The sequence below is a fragment of the Rhopalosiphum padi genome, chromosome 2 (assembly GCF_020882245.1).
Source record: "Rhopalosiphum padi isolate XX-2018 chromosome 2, ASM2088224v1, whole genome shotgun sequence".
Lineage (NCBI taxonomy): Eukaryota > Metazoa > Arthropoda > Insecta > Hemiptera > Aphididae > Rhopalosiphum > Rhopalosiphum padi.
This window is the reverse complement of record NC_083598.1, coordinates 33,850,173-33,868,630: the sequence shown is the minus strand read 5'-3', so window position 1 is coordinate 33,868,630 and position 18,458 is coordinate 33,850,173. Positions and strand designations below refer to the sequence as shown.

At 27.6% G+C, this 18,458-nt stretch overlaps 1 protein-coding gene across 1 annotated transcript in view; it reads right to left on the bottom strand.

The window, feature by feature from the left end:
* The window catches only part of LOC132921736 (inactive tyrosine-protein kinase 7-like), a 211,806-nt gene that overhangs the window by 17,301 nt on the left and 176,047 nt on the right, over window positions 1-18,458 (bottom strand). The window contains exon 4 of the mRNA XM_060984917.1: window positions 14,861-15,175. Coding sequence (XP_060840900.1) covers window positions 14,861-15,175 — 315 coding nt within the window. The remainder of the gene's footprint in view (window positions 1-14,860; window positions 15,176-18,458) is intronic.

The window sequence follows — 18,458 nt, the reverse complement described above, 5'->3', positions numbered from 1 at the left end:
TTTTTCTCAATACATTAATATACCTAGGTATATTATGTAATTTACTCTTATAGTGTATTTATGGATGACGAACACGATGTGGGTTGGGGAAAAAAATTTGCTCACATTAAAATCCGTATAATAATTTATTGAGGTACCTATAGCTAGGGCGAGGTAACGTCCCATTTCCGCTTAACGCTTTAAAATTCGTTCATTATCGTGTCACTGTGTATTAATATAGGTGATTTTATACTTTAACGACGAAATTAATTTAATACTATTTATTACCTATATAACATTATAATAATCAAGAATGGGCACTGGGCAGTATCTATGATACGTATCCTAGATACATTTGTATCTTGTATCAGTTGTATCTTTTGTAGTTAATTAATTGTATCTACTTATCTCGTATCTAGATGCTTTTTTTGGGGTGTATTTTATATCTTTTTTTTTGTGTAAGAATTATAGTTAAATGTTAATAGTTATAAATGAAGATTGACAAATCATAGTTATTCCAAATATTATACATTTTTAAGTATACAATCTATTATACAAATTATTTATATAATTGCAAAAATACCCATTTCATTGAACGTAGATAACCTAACCGTCTGCATAGCAGCCCCTATAATATAATCTGAACATCTGACAAATGGTCATCACTTGTCTAGCTCTAGATATTGTGGACTTGTATTTTGGAGATCATAGTATTCATAACTTATAATATTGGTAAACCATATTATAGCTTCATCACATGGCCTATATATGTATAGGTGAGCTATATACACTGATCAGTCATTTTAGACTTAAGTATGTTTTAGTTAGAAAATACTTTAATATTGTTGAGATTCCAAAATGCAAAAAAGGTAATATAAAAGCTATTTGTATGACGTGTCAAAATGACAAAACGTTACTTGAAGCTATTAAGGTCCACTTCAAATTTCCGTCTTCACATGCAGGTAATTCATTTTAATTTTTAACTTTGATTATAATTATACAATTATACACTTTATTTTTTTAAATCAATATTTCAGAGTTTATGAAAATATTTTTGATGAATTTAGAACAATACATAAATTACAAGTGAATCATCAGTAATATCAAAATAAATAATAATAATAATAATAATTATGTGTCCCGAGACTTAGGGCATGCGGTACAAGACACATTCATTAACCACAAGGTAGCACTAATTTTTCACTAGGTTGCACTCATACCATCATTTACTTTATATCTAATATATGTAAAAATATGCTCTGATTTGAAGATGATCTTTTTAATATAAAATATATATTTTATATTTTGTATCTAGAACTAAAAATGTATGTTTCTAGTACCTTGTATCATTGATTATAAGTACTAGTTTATTTATAATAAACGCTAGTATCTAGATATTTTTCAAGTATACTGCCCATCCCTGATTGTATTAATATTGCTCGTTGACGATCGCCCCGTTTACAATTTTAGTAATTTTCAAAAGTACTCATTTAAAATAATTTGTATACGAATTCTTACTATATTATACCTAAATAGCGCAATGGCGTTAATAGGGAGGGGGAGGATTTGGGTGTCGTATCCCCCAATGATATATTTTTTTAAAGACTGTCACACCATATTTATGTACTTACTACTTTTTTAACATTACTATAGAATATTTTTTAGAAATAGTACAAAAAAACCCTTTCTAGCTAACTGACCAGAAGCTACATGTCTGTATTTAGCTAAGATAATATTACTTCGCAATTAAGTATAAACACTATTGCACAGTTATATTAAATTATATTGTATTGCAGTGCCGTTTTTTTTTGTGGGGACACTTAATTTTTTTCTTTAGTTTTTGCGATGCTAAAATACCTACCTACGTATCATCTATTACTTTATGATCCTCTGTTCATTAATTGTAAACTACACGTCTACTTTTTTCTTATGATTTTAAAATTACGTTAATACCACTATGGTATACATTTAACATAACAATGTTTATTAATATGTGTTGTAGACATGCAATTTCATTTTTAATTCGAATATTATTACTAACAAGGGTACACGACTATATCTCTTATTAACTCTTATAAAAATAATAATATGTATAATATAACATATTAACATAATAATATAATATAAAGGAAGCCATAACCTATTTTACACAAATGGGATAACAAAAAATAGAGAAGATTATTATGAAGAAACTAAACAAATTTAAATGATTAAAAACACAACAAACGTCACAGTTTGTACACGAAGTCGCGATGAACAATATTAACTGTAGGTAGTATGATGGTGTGCGTTCGTAGTATTCGAACGATGTAAATATTAAATTCACAAAAAATAAAATTAAACAGTACTCCTCAAGTTCCATTATTTTAAGTTAAAATATTATGTTTTAGGAATTATTGTGGTTACATTCATCATCTTTATGTATGCAGGTACAATGTGTGACAGATACATCCGTATTTATAAATAAACATTGACGATAACGATGCAATTGAAATCGATCATCTATTTTAACATAATGTTTAATACTTAATCATTACTATTTGGCATTAACGATGATTACAAACTATGAATAATTTATCATAGATTTACTTTGAATTATACAAATATATTAATAATATAACTTATAAGGAATTTCTAGGTTACACTAAGCTACGACGAACAAAAAAAAAATAACGATTTCGGATGGGCAGGTGCGCCCGATACCCTTCCTCTCCCTTGTGGCTACGGTATTGCTGTACTGTGGTACTGTGGTACAATACTAAATCACTGAGCGGTCGAATATTATTTTATTGTACGACGACACCCATCAACAAAGTGGTACTATAATTTTTTAACTATATCAATAATCAATTGTACACGAATATTTAAATAATATTTATTTGTTTTTTTCTGCATATTTTATACATGTACCTACTTATATTATACATATCACAATGGTTGAATTGATTATTGAGAGAAACTCATGATACATACAAAACATGTTTGCACAATCAAACATACAACCCACGAACACGATCAAATTACGCCAATGCTATAGTATACTATTTTCAGTGTACTAAAATAGTACATTTCCTTTATTTCATAGAACTATAATAGGTACTTTATACTATATAGCCACTTCTCGAGATTCCCACGTACGTATACCTATAAAGTATTAAATGTACAGTATCAAATATTTAACCTTCATAATATAAAAACAATATAAATACACAATGTTGTTTATTCGCTGTGTGGGATTGAAAAATAAAATCATACAGACGTTTTACAGAATCACAGAAAAGCTTCTACAATATGTTTTTGGATGAAATAATGGTAAAAGTTGTTTAAAATATCGCATAATGCATACAAATATAAAGTATAACTGCAATTGGACTTCGGTGTACACTGACACATAACCAATACATTTAGACGTATTATGCGCTGTGAAAGTTGCACAGATTGCTACGCCATTTCTCCCGAAATAGTCGTAAATTTTGGAATTGGCCCGTCTTACACGCGACCCAGCACATTTATATTCGTATGAGTTGGCGACAAAAGCGAAAGTGACCATCGATCGTTTTTACGGTCGAACGACACACGACGTCCACGACGACTCGGCGTCCCGAGAAATGTGAAAATAAGAGAAAACCTCGCCGTATAGGGTACCTAATACTGCTCACTTGACTTTCTACATATAGTATAGTTATATATAGGTTTATATTATACATAAGTCTCGTGGATTTTCGAGTTTGTTTAATGCGCCACATTTAAAGGGTTTTCGGTCGGTGACAGAGCGCGCCGAGGACTGGTAAATTTGACGTGGAAAAACTAGCGGACATTAATATCGCACCGCAATACAGCGTATATATTGTTGCGTATACATATAAATATATATGATATGTAATTCAGTGCTGCCGGCAGGTGTATCAGCTGATTTTTATCGGTCGCTTATATTTAGGCACCCCACCCGGAGGAAACGACTTGCAGTGGCTAGCCGTGTATAGTCTAAACTCACCCTTTACATATATAATAAATAATCTGACTGCCTCCAGACTATAAACTTAAAAACGTATCAACATGGTAAACGGAGGGAGGGGGGTGATAAGCACAGTGTACACCCATGCCTTTCAACCCGGTGGGGGGGGGGCACTAAAGAACAATTACATAGGTATATGTGTACATTACTATTTTGATTGATGAAATGCGATAATTCGACTTAAAGTGTATTTGTTTGTATATAAATAAATTAACTCTACTCTAATACTAAACATGTCCGTCTTAAAAACGAGTTTTAATTTTTTTTGTGCTTAGATAAACCATAAAACCACTCAAATTGTGGCTCTATGGTAATACGTTTCAGACTCTGAAAAACCGGATTTAAAAAAATAAGAAACTTACAAAACGAGATCACAGCAATGAGGGAAAATTCACACGTCAAACTAGACCATATTATTAGGTAGCGTTATATTTATTATATCTATGATAAAAATAAATATGACATTATTCTCATTGGAAACAGTCGAACGTTTCAGGACGGGTTTTCAGGACTTTTTACTACGAAAACGGTTTCTTATAAACTTTTTTGCCTTCTATTCGTATAATGCATTATGTAGACTGAATGTCACGACGAGATACAAATATGGTGTATTATTTCTTTGTACACGCGTTGGCGAGGCTGTAGATTTTTTTTTCAGTTTGTCTGTGAACGTGTTTTTCAATTGGTCGAAGTGTATTGTATAGTACTCAAAAAGTTTTACGTCAAAATCGCCATCCCTTTCTCCCACAACATTTTCTGGTTGTTACAGATCGTGTGTTGTAAATATATTAATCTCGAGGAATTTAAATGTCGTCGACTGAATATTCTATTTTTAAGGATATTTTAATTGTTATTTTTACCAGAATCGAAGATGAAGAGCCATTCGAATTGTATTCGTTAGTTATGTAAAAAATATAATAAAACAAAGTCAAATTATTTTCATTTCTAATAACTGTATATTCATTTTTTTTTTAAATTTCCATCAATTTAATCTCGGTTTACCTAATCCACGACGATTCAATTCATGCCCAATTCGCCAACTTCCAGTTATTCGACAAGTTAAATAAAGAAAGTTATTTTAAAACAAAAATGGTGAAATATTTAATCATAAATATATTTTTAAAATATATAATAGTAAAATATAATATTTACGATTCTTCATAAATTGTTCTAGTGGAAAAAAGTTGACCGGAAATTTATTGAATATATTTTATAAGCAGTTTAAAAATATAATGTTGTGAAATTTAATGTTGCAGTGAATTTTTATTAAACGAAATCAATTATTTTGTCATAATTTAAACATAAAAAAAAATGTTTAGTAATAGAATAAAAACCCAATTACAGTTTTTAAAGCGTTTTAAAGTTCATACTTTTGATAAAATTGGTTAAAATTACAAAGAAAGTAAAATCTATTTTGTAGTTAAACATTCGTGTTGGGTGGTTATTATTTGTTGATAATGTAACAATCATATTGTTTTTTAAATTACAGGACACCATAATTATTGATGTGGGTATTTATACTTTTCAGTATTTATGTTTGTTTCGTTTTCTATCAAGTCTGCAGTGTATATAACAGTATAAATTAACCTTTAGAGTATCTTTATCTTTTCGTATTTTATTTAAAATTAAAATATAAAATGTAAAAAATAAACTTTGCAATGATGTAACAGAAATGATTATATTTAACTAAAATTATGACTATCAATAATTTTATAATAATATGTTGTAATATTACCATTGTTGTAGGCATGTTGTCATAATACATTCGATGACAAGAATATGAACAGGAATTTTAATCATCTTTTATTAGTTATTATAATATTATATCCATTTTATACATTATTCGTTATCCGGTGTTGCCAAATTGTGAGATTAGTATACAATAGTATGATAACTGGTTTACCTATTTGTCAGCGAATTGAATGTCGACGAACCGCGGGAAAGATACGACATACAATTCTACGTCTCTGTATATAGTCCACTCATTGTAATAGCTTGCATTGTCGATATTATCAATGTTTTTAGCCTGTACGCATGTGTCGTGCATTATTCGTTCAATAGCTGTTACCGAAATACCTACACAACTCGACTAGAACTTTCTAGAACTTTTTATCTCGGGCTCCATCTTGTTCAGCACACACTACTACACTTTATAAATATAATAATAGCGTTGTATCCACACGTAAAATTATTCTGCGCCGGCCGAACGATCGTCATTCGTGCGCAGTAGCAAACACAGTACATTATATGATCTACGTAATCATAAAATATTAATTATTGTATTCTGTAGGTTAGTGAGATACCTACACAGGTACCTACGTTTGTTACCCCATAATTTTATTTGCTCAGCCGATATTAGATGGAATAATATTTATTCATACATCCATCGTAATTTTTTGTTTGCACTCATCACGCATAAATCTCGGAAGTCGGGGATTCGCTTCAAACCCGGACGATGACGCGTGGGGAGATTTAAAAAGCCGGATAGATTAATTTTTTATTACTTCATAAATGGGTCACTGACGGTATTTAATTTTTGAGTGGGCGGGAGTCAGAACCGTCACCATATGTCACAGTTGAAAGCGGTGAATCATTTCTTGTACAAATATAATAATACAAACGAGTTAAAACAGCATCAATTCAAATACGCTACAATGTCTGTTTAAAAACAAATATTAAATTTGGCGCCTACGTCCATTGCACGAACAAAATTATAAAATAATATAATTTTAATAATATCAGTTTTATTTAATATACAATATTAATAAATTATAATTATTTATTATAATACATAAACCTTTTTCTACATATGTTAATATGTTATTACAATTTTTAATCGATTATTTTTCATATTATGATTTACACAGTAAAATATTGAAGTACCTACATCAATAACGACAAATGTGTTTACAGAACATATATATATATATACACACTATATATATATATATACACACACAACCATTAAACCAAATACGACTGCCTCGGGTTTGCTTTCTCGGCAACTAAAACGAAATGCAAAAATAAATACAATTTTTTTCCTCCCCTAAAAGCACGCAGTTTCGTTTTTATTTACACGTTTTGTTTATTTTTCCAGATAATATCAAATCCATGCCGGAGCGTATTATGGGACTTGATTCTTTGCCAATAATAGATTATGCAAATACAATGATAATGAGGTCTTGAAAGACCAAATCAGTGTAGAAAATACTTAATAGGTATTATTTATAAAGTTTAAACGTATTATCAATATACCTTTTTTATTATACACCTATTATAAACTGTAAGATAATGAAATCCCGAAATATTGTATTAATATTTTATCAATGAAAAATATATAAAAAAATAATTTAGTTCGTTTTGAATACAGAGTGATTCACTAAGCATTCTCGTCTTCAATTTTTTATTTTTCAATGAATTTATTTAAATTCTGATTTATAGTTTTTGAATATATACTTGAAGACCATATTTTCAAATACTTGAGGTTTTTTGTAATACTTAAGGAGTGTTTAGTGGCGATAAATACATATGTTTTCAAACGAGAACCCCATTTTTATACTGTGAATCATTTAGTGGCTAATTTTTTTGAAAATGTTATGTGCCTAATTCAAAATTTGAAAAAATAATTTTTCAGTTATTAAAATATTTACCTATATCAATGATAGTAACCTTTAAAAATGGTTTTATAAAAATATAGAATAGATGTAATATTGGATCTAGTATTTATCATGTTTAGATCATTTTTACAAATTATTATTAACATCTAAAACTTTCAAATCACTATAGTCACTATATTTTCTAGACCTATTATTAAGGGTATATTATCCTAAGTATATAAAGTTGCATAACTCAAAAATTATTCGTTAGAATTTTGATTTTGATATGTCCATATTTTCCGAAAAATTATCATCTAAATAAATTACAAAAGAAAAGGCTAGCTGTCATTTGAAAAACAGAAGTTTGTATAATCACAAGATATTCCTTAAGTAGTAAAAAAAAAATCTCAAGAATTTGAAAGTATATACATATATTTAAAATTCCAAAAAATCCAATTATTGAATAAGAAAAATAGGGTGAGCATGTTTGGTGAATCACTCTGTATATTATATCGTTTGGATAATAATATATACGATCCAACCAGATGGCACCTATATGTTTATTAGCGGGTCTATCGCGATGATTTACATTTTATATTATTGTAAAATTATAGTTATAATTTATATTTTTATTGATATTTAAGTTATTTTGGAAGTAATGACAATATGATCTATTTTGTGAATGTCACAACCCGGATGAACTCTCTTTGCCATCCTGTTATATCGTATTCCGTGTGTTCAATACGCAGATAAAAAAATGTTGGCAATACGATTTCTTATCACGGCGGGTTTTGAACGTCTTTTTTACTGAAGCAGTTACCCGCTCGCGATTGCCTTTACTATAACTGCGGTCGTTTCGATCTAGTTTGAACCGTGGCCATATCGCTCGAATTTATACAAAGCTTCTGAACATAGTAAGTACCAAATTTTATATATTTATATATACATAAATATAAATAGTCTGTACTGGATAACCACGATATTTTCTGTTCCCTTTTTCATTGGAAAACAACTGTTTAATTCACGCCCATCGCGACGTCGCGTCGTTCATAATTGCGAATTTGATGGTGTGCAACTTCACAAAATTCCGGAGAAACGAGTTATGTACCAATATAATATTAATAATACGTGATCATCTTCACTTTCGCGGTTCACTTTTGTTCATTTTCCGAGGATTATAATCCCGCTAAGGTAAAACGCACATCAGTTATTTATATATTATCAAACAAGAAATAGACGCAATTCTGTACCTTATTATTATTATTATTTTTTTTCTCGACAGTTACCTAATTAGTTTTTATTGCGTCTTAAAATAATGTGTAAAGTGTATAATTATATGGGTCTGTCGAATAAATTTTAAGTCTTAATTAAGTATAGTTGTGTAACGGTGTAATATGCATTAAAACTGACTTTATCGCATCGACAGACGCGTTTGCATGTGATCATCTAAAAAAAGTAGTCATCCAAAGCTGTCTCCACATGTATGGGCTATGATCTATTTTTGAGTGTCCTATAATACAAGTATCTAAAATACGTATAAATGTGTAATGTACTAATGTATAATATTTTATCACGTTAGTGTCCTTTAGCTAAGTGTCCCAGACAATTGACAGTGTAATTTTCACCAATATTTGTGGTTGATAAATGAACCATACTCGTTGTATTGCAGTATTATTTTTATATTTGATATAGTATAATAGTAATAATATCTTAAATAATGTATATTTTTTATAAAAAACTGTGACCTAACGCGCTTTATATTTCTCAAATGATTTAAAGTTTTGATAAGTTCTAAGTCGTTACTCGTTTTCAAGAAACTGGTTTTGGTATATACGATTTTCAATATCATGAAAAACTAACGTGATGAGGGAAATAAATAAGTTTAAGTAAACTGTGCAATTGACACGGTAAAAAATCTACGTCTCTAAATTGGGTTAAAATGATTAAATCAACTAATATAATATATACGTTATCCCCGCTTTGATTTGCAGAATCTAAATTGTGTTTGATTGAAGTTTATATAAAGCGTATAATTTATTATCTACATAAGACGTACTACTATTTTTAATTTTGTTTTTAAAGTATTCATATAATTACTAGTTATTTCGAATGATTTAAAATGTAAATTAAAAAAAAAAGTGTATAATCATATGGTGGTATGTAACTATGTTAAGTCGTCGCAAACTGAATACTTAGGAGTTTGTAGAATGCGATAATTTAAAATAAAAATATGAAATAATTATCAAAACTAACTCGTCAGTTCACCATATATATTATCTTTTTTTGATTTTCAAATTTAAATCTTCTTAACTTAATAAATAACATATGATTTTCATTTTTACTACAGTTATTTGGTTTTCGATATTTTCACCTTAATGGTTTGACGTCAATGTGTTAAAAGTAAATTTTGTATGAGGTAAGAGAACGGATATACCGAATAACTTTTCTTAAAAGCATAAGCATAATCAACGAGTATTATACTGCACTATAGATAGTGATGTATATATATACATTTTTTTTAAAAAAATGTTCAAGTGTTCGACTTTTTATTTTTCAACAATCTACTTTGCTTAAAACTACATTTTGTAAGTTTCTCTCCGTCACCGCAGTTTTGAGAATTGCCAAGATAATCGGATTATATAACACCTTAGAGAACACAATACATACACTCTTGTGTATTATACAAAACATACGACTTGCGATTTATAAAGCTCTTAAAACAACATTAAAACGAATCGGAGTTGTTCACAAGTGCTGTAAATTAATGCGATAGTTTTAATCTTTGATCAACGAACAATTATTTACTACATTATTATACACAAAGGAATGTATTATTACACACATTTTAATAATACAATTATACCTATTATAATGCTATAATCAAATAGCACCCACAACTTTTTGTTATATTACATATTTAATTAAATACTATTAATCTATCGTTTTATTAAATATATATCAATAAATCAATTTAAGATCATATATTATTGGTTTATTAATAATATAATTTTGGAAAAAATAGTGTTTTTATTTCGTTGTTTAATCATATAAGTACATTTTTTAAACTATTCTTATATTATATGTACGAAAGTATTAAGAATTAAAATAAATAAATTCGGTCATACAATATTTTTAAATTATATAATTTGTTCAAGAGAAATAAAATAAAATAGTGTTTAAGAGGTCCCCACGTATCTATTATTTTGACGTTTTTAAATTGTTTTTATTAATCATGAAAACTAAGTTTTGACGTCAAATACTAGGCCATTAGCCATAAATTAGTTTTTTTCTTTTAAGGTTATTTATATTCTGGCCTTATATGTTACAATGTGCAATTTATATTTAATAACCTTGAGATAAAAATATAGATACATGTATAAAATTATATGAATTATGTTTTTGTGTAATATATCAATAACATAATGATAACAATTTTATTTATAAAGAATTTGGCTTTAGTAAATTGAGTATTTTGATTTGTTTGAAAAATGTATTTTGACGTTTTAAGTTTTTTAAGATTGATTTTTATTTAATTATTTATTTGTTATTATTCTGTGTATGGGAAATATATGAACTTGCGTAGTTATTAAAAATAAATATATTTAATTGCTTTTCAATAAATTTTATTCAAATATTATTTCACGAAAAGTTAGTAAATTTCACTTTAAATAAACATAACTGGGTTCATAAATGCAATTTTAATTAATACTATGATATAAATCATAAACGATTTTTTTTTAAATTAAACTTAATAGCTTGACCAGTCAGGAAGGGCTGTGAATATTCCTATTCTATATTTAGGTATTGTTTTTGATGTTTTTGTGGTTCTATCACATCTCGGGGATGAAATTATTATATTTTATGATCAAAAATATTTATATTGTAATGAATAAAAATTATAAGATTGGAATCAGTTGGTGTTACAAAGACTGAATGACATACGCTTATTATGTGATAATTTTTGTAGGTAAAGCGAGCCCTATGAAATATTTATTTAATTCAATTTTATAATGTTTAATTTGGCTCAAACGGTTACAAGAGGTTATTTTTTTTAGTTTGCCAGTGTTTGAGAATATTACAGAAAAAACTTGAGAGATTTGAAATATTCAGTAAATGTGTTTTGTAATAAAGCTAAAAATAAATTTAAATATTATGTTGAAAGTTTAGGACATATTGCCGATTTATTAAGAAATGACTAAAATAGTTGTTTTGTTATTTGTTTTGTTTTAAACTTCGATTGTACATAAAAGAATTATAATTTTTTATTTTTAGTTTTCAGTAAAAACTACTTATGAAGAATTGTGTATTAAATGTTACTAAATATTGAATAGTTTTATGATTTTGATAAATTTTGTCTAAGTTATGCAGTGTTGTAGTCGTAAAAAATGTAGAGGATATACTATATAACTTAATATAAGTTATAACCATACATTCATCATTAGGTATAAGTATCCTCATTTCTTCAAGTGAATTAGGTTAGGTTTATACGGTGTTAATTCGTAATAACTAGAAGGTTTATGACGTAGGTAAATATATGACATTTGAACGCTTTATAAATAAAAACCATGGCTATGTATTTTTAATTTTTTAATATTCATAAAAAATAACTTATGTGGAATCATATGTATTAAACTTTCAAGGTTTTGACTAAAGGAACATTGTTTTTATTAAGATTTATAATATATTTAAATATTGTTACTAAATAAAGCTCTAAAAGAGTTCATATATATATTACCATACTTAGAAAATGCTAAAATAAATATTTAGTGAAAATTGTATGTACCTATCTACGGACTAAATTTATTCATTTTTGAGTTATACCAAAAAAAAAACAAAATAGGTTTTGTCAATTACTGCTTTTGCGTGGTAATTTCCGTTTTTCATTAGTTTTTTTAGGTTATTTTGAAAAGTACTAGGAATTTTTACTTTTTATCCTTCTAAGTATTAACTAGATTCTATTTTTAAAGGTGTCCTCAAAAATAAAATAAAAATATGATGATTCGTAAAAAAATACCATTTTACTAAATAAAATGAAATGAATTTACAGATAGTTAACTATCCTTAGTGTTACTTTACTCGCAGAAAAGCAAAACATGACAAAATGCCTATTATGTATTGATTTATTATTAACGCACGATCATTGACATATTTTCCTAGGTAGATATATAACATAAAAATGTGTACAAATATACACATTACACAATGTCTAATATTCCTTATTTATTTTTAGTTTAATATTTACATATTTCTCTGCTTATTACCTAAAATTTGTAATTAATTTGAGAACTCTGCCAACGCCATATCAAAAATTAAAAAGTATACCCGCAGGTAGTTTGGCGAATAATTTAAATATACTAGTGAAGTTTAACTTTTGTTGTTATACCATTATAAAGTAGTGACTAGTGAGCATAATCTATATAATATAATATACGTTTATTTTTGAAGTACGATTTTCTTTCGTCGAAACAACAATAAATTACGAAAACAACTTTAAGGGCTTATTTAAATACTTGATGAATGTTATAATGACTCAAATATAATTACAAATGCACAAATCAACATACACGTAGTTAGTGGCTTCGGAGTTCAGTAAAATATTGTTATATATTTATTATTTATTTGCCTATGTAATATGAATATATTAGTATATTACCATAAAAATATAATGATATAGTGTACACGAATAAGATAAGATGTAGTCGAATCACTAGTTTTCAGTCTGCCAACCAAATTTTAGGATATATTTTTCGAATATTAATTTTTACTCCTAGTGCGTTTTAATTTATTATGCCTGTTTAATGTTTATTAACGTTTCCACATAATTTATCTTGTTATTAGTACGTTCGCATGTGTTTTTCATATCTGCTATAATATCGCGTGTAAGTATGTAAGCACGTGCTTTTATAGATTGAGCTTCAGCACTCTTTAGATAAATATATAGGTATATTAAAATTGAAAATTATATAATAAACGGTTTTCACGTCTGAGAATTTGACTTTGTGTGGATGATACATGATATAGTCACGCGTATAATACTATAGAAGATTGATATTTAAATTTAAATTATTATACCGTTATGTTAAATGCGTGTACATATTTCGTTGTGAAGTGTTAATGATATAATTTTAAAGCTTGTTGAACTTACTTCACCCCTTATAAAAAATATGTTTTTAAAATAATTAATAGTTTAAAAAAATTTCCAAACAGTATTTTGAATTTTTGATGGTCAATTTTTATTTTGCCTTACGTTGTTTCTTTTTCTAATTTTGGTATTAAGTACTTTAATTTGGAAACACTTACAATAAATGTGCACTGTCGATCTGTAATTTTTAAATTCGTCCAAATGTACAAGTACAATAATATTTTTATTTATTAATCAATCAAATCAAATGTATAATATATATATATTATATTTATAAATTAACCCAAATAAGTTTCTTCCAAAATAACGTGCTTATATGTTTTATATTTTTATGTTTGATTTCCCAATGATTTTTTTTTATTGTTTTGAAAAATGTCGATTAAAAAATAAAAACATAAGATTTTTGATTTCATAAGTGCTGTTGTTTTACAAGAAATTTTAAAATGGATGATTTATTTAATTTTAATATTTATCAATAAATAAAAATAAATATTATTAATTATTAAATATTAATAAAAAAAAAGGTGTTGATCGTTGATGGTGTCTTACAGAATAATAATTTTAATATTAATATTGTATTCTCAACATAGTTTATCATGGAAGTCAGACTATGCCTAAGTAGTTGTCAAGAAACAGATCAATTTTTTTATCGATTCATATGTATATAGTATGTTGTATTATTGTTGTTGATAATTTTATTTTGGTTATAATAATTACAAATATATGTTGTGTATTCTCCTACAACGTGCGTTCACTGTTACTTATACGATATCCATAGTACCTACTGTTAAAAATGCTCAAATTGTTGTATATTATTAATATTTTTAGATAACTCATTAAACGCCGAGTAAAACTGAGATAACTCTGTCGATGCTCATAAATTATCCATGTATCAACGTTTGGGACTTAATCGATCTGATAGTGACGTACTCACTGATGTCTATAGATCTAACAATATACACGACTTAAATTATTTTCGATTTACATGCATTTATAAACTATTTTATTAAATTATTTATTTAATCGCGAGTTATTTACTCGCGTAGTATGTGTGCATAGATATCGTTTTTGGGAAAATCGAGGGTAGGGATAGAGAACGTAGACGTGCAATTGACATTTGAAAATTACCGTTGACCACGTGCACGTTGATGGTTGCTGATTGTCCAAACGTGGGCATGCACGTGTAGTTTCCGGAGTCTGTGAGCTTGGCTCGAGCTATGTGCAGCGTGCTTTTGAGTCCGTCCACCCATTCTGTGTGAACGCTAACCCGCGGCTGCCGGACCGACTGCAGACTTGTCTGGTCCGTATACACGGGTACGTTGCCAAGGTACCAGAATATGGTTCCCAGGTCGTGTGGGCCCTGGCTCAGCTCACACCGCATGCTCACTTCGCTGTCCTCCTTGACGTACAGCTCCTGCTGCCCGCAAATCCTGGCCCTCATCTCTGTGAATCAAGACGCGCGTGCGATAAGTGACAGAGCCGATTATTACATAGATATTAAACACGCCTGATCGATGACAAAATACATCTTGGCACATAGTTATATTTAAATACAATTTTTAAACTAAACTACAATATTTTTATAATAGAAACTGTTGCTAATCACTCCATAGTTAGTTATAAAAAAAATAGCATCAGTGGTAATATTATGAATGTAAATATAGATAAGGTGGTTATTTCGCGCATACGACTTCAAGTGTCGAGCAAGCAAGTATCTAAATATGGCGAGGCACGACGCGTCGTTGCGTTTTGGCTTGTGGGCAACCGTATTCTCAGAAAACGGAATATACATATACTTTAAATTCATGATATATTATATTAATACAATCGTGACTATTAATCACATACAAATATATTCTATTTATCTAGTTAAAAGAAGACAAATCTCCTCTATTTTACATAATCTAAGCTTGCCTCTTTCAATGAACCATATGTACAAATAATAACATTATAAGTGGTTTCTCGAGTCTATTATCGTATATAGTAAAAATTAATACCAATTTATATGTATAGGTTTAATATTTACTGTTTAAAGTTATTAGTAAGCTTTCACGGATTAATTTATTTGAATATATCTAATTGTTTTTTCACTTTGTATTTGTGATTAAAAATATGGTACTAAGATTTGAGTGATTTCGAACTTCAGGTGGGTTTTTCATTCTTAAATAAATAATATTAATTTAAATTAATTATTTAAATATAAATTTAAATAAATAGATGATTTTTTAAGCATGCTCACCCCATTATTATGCTTGAATTATGCATATATTCAAATTTTGATTTTTACATAGTTTCAAGTTATTAAAAAATAACGTTTTTATTAAAAAATTATATTTCTAAATATTTTTTATCCTTATATTTTTTTTAAGTTTTTTACTTTTTTGAATAACAACATTGAGTTTTAATTTCATATTCCAAAGCAGAATATTTTTCTGAGTATTTTGATACATAAAAATCAAATTTAGGGCGAGTAGTTTATGAATTATACTTATAAGTATTTAAAGTTTTGATGCGTGGAGTAGAGTGGTACGAAGTTACCCCGCAAAATGTTTGTCCACTACTCCGCTTGTCTAAACTTTAAATACGTATAACTTATAAACTACTTGCCCTAAATTTAATTTTTATGTATCAAAGTACTCAGAAAACTATTCTGCTTTGGAATATGAAATTAAAACTATGTTGTCATTCAACAAAATATAAGGATAAAAAATATTTAAAAATATAATTTTTTAAAAATTTGAAACTATGTCAAAATTAAAATTTGAATATATGCGTAATTTAAGCATAATAATAGGGTGAGCATGTTTAAAAAATCACCCTGTGTAATATGGTTATTTTTAGAAAATTAATTATTTATAAAAATCCACAAAATCAATTATCACTTTTTGGTTCTATATAAAATAAAATGTTTGGTCATTGAAAACTATGTAATATTCTATTTTGTAGTTCTTGATTGGACTTTTGATTGTTGTTTAATAAAGAAATATATAAGACTACATAATATATTGCTAATGCGGAGATGAGTATTTTTGTTACAATTTCCATAACACGATCATTTGAAGTTTGAGTGAGATTGACTTGGATGTTAAGTTATATACTATATTAATATAATATACTTCATTTCCAATTCGCGGTAGCAGCAAAGACCCCAGTTGATGCGCTTGTGATTGACGTGGAAGTCAATAATAATATGATAAATAAATATTTATATAATATGCACTATATAGGTTAAACAAATTTTAAATTCTGATTTAGGTACATTAAAGATTTTTAAAAATATCATTCATAAATAATTTACAGTTTAAATGAGGCTTCTCATTTGAAAACTGAAGTTTGTATTTGCCACAGAATTCTCATTAGATAGTAAAAAACTACATTATTGAAAAAAAAGAAGGGATGAGTATTCTTGGTGAATCACTCTGTATAGTGTATAAGTATAAAAATATTTATTATTAGTAAAGAAAAAAAGGTAGGTTAACAATGATCATGATCACTGAACTTACTTGGTAAATCACCACGTATATAATTCTCAGTAGAATTTGTTCGCAGTTATTTTTGATGACATTTTTTTTTATGATTTATATTTATTTGCATTGCATAATGGATTTATAGTAAACTAAACGATGTGATGGCATAACTTAAATGGCTTAAAAATATAATTAATATTTATTGATAAAATTGTTCATCGATATGGTTTTTTTTTAGTAATATTATAAGTACATATTATTTTTTAATTCAGTGTTACGTGAAAATGAAAATTCGAAAATTGAAAGAACATACTTTTAGAAAGACTCGCCGTCATTGTATATTTTGTGTAATGGTATGTATGAATACCGAATGATTGTGGTGTTGTGTTTTTGATAAAATATTGAAATTTTTTATAACTATCTATTGATTTTTTTGAAGAAAAAAAATATTATGGTGTATACATTATAGTATTACTTAAAATCATATACGCATAACGTATTATGTATGGTTTGTAACATTATGTTAGGTTAGCGTTAGGCCAACACCGTATAATGTGTATGTTGTTTATACCTCTCTAGGGACTTAATAATAATATTCTGACGTTACCGGGACCAAGCATACATTATTTTTCAAAATAAAATTGGCTATGGAAAATATTTTTAAATACTTTACTGTGTTTATTCATGCCAATAAAACTGTATTAATGTAGAGTAATAACAATATGAATAGATTGTTTTTCATTATCTATTTCAGTTTGTGTAATATAATATGTTTTTTAATAATCTTATAAATTTATTTCTGTTGACTCGTACTATGTCAGGTTACCAAAAATAATTTAACACTTTATATTAATAATAATTGACCACATTGTTGGGCACAAAATACAAAAAACTTTACTAAAAGCACAAATATTATAGAAAAAGAACCGTATGCGGCATACGGCCGCACCTGAGGGAGATACTCACCTCAAACGAGCTCACGCAAAACTACTGAAATTATTAAATCTAGACCCATCCCGCGCACAACCAAAGTATCCCAACATTAGTGGCTAATAATTAAGTTTAAAATTATAATAATGAAAATAATAATACCATTATATTTCCGATTATACTTTGTTAATTAACTATTCTTTACTCTTTTTACCATGTTATAAAAAGTTATTATATCCTAATTGGCTTCCTATCTCAGTATCTACATTGCAGTCATCAACATAATGCTCCATTAGAATATATTATTATCGACTATTGTATCTGTACAC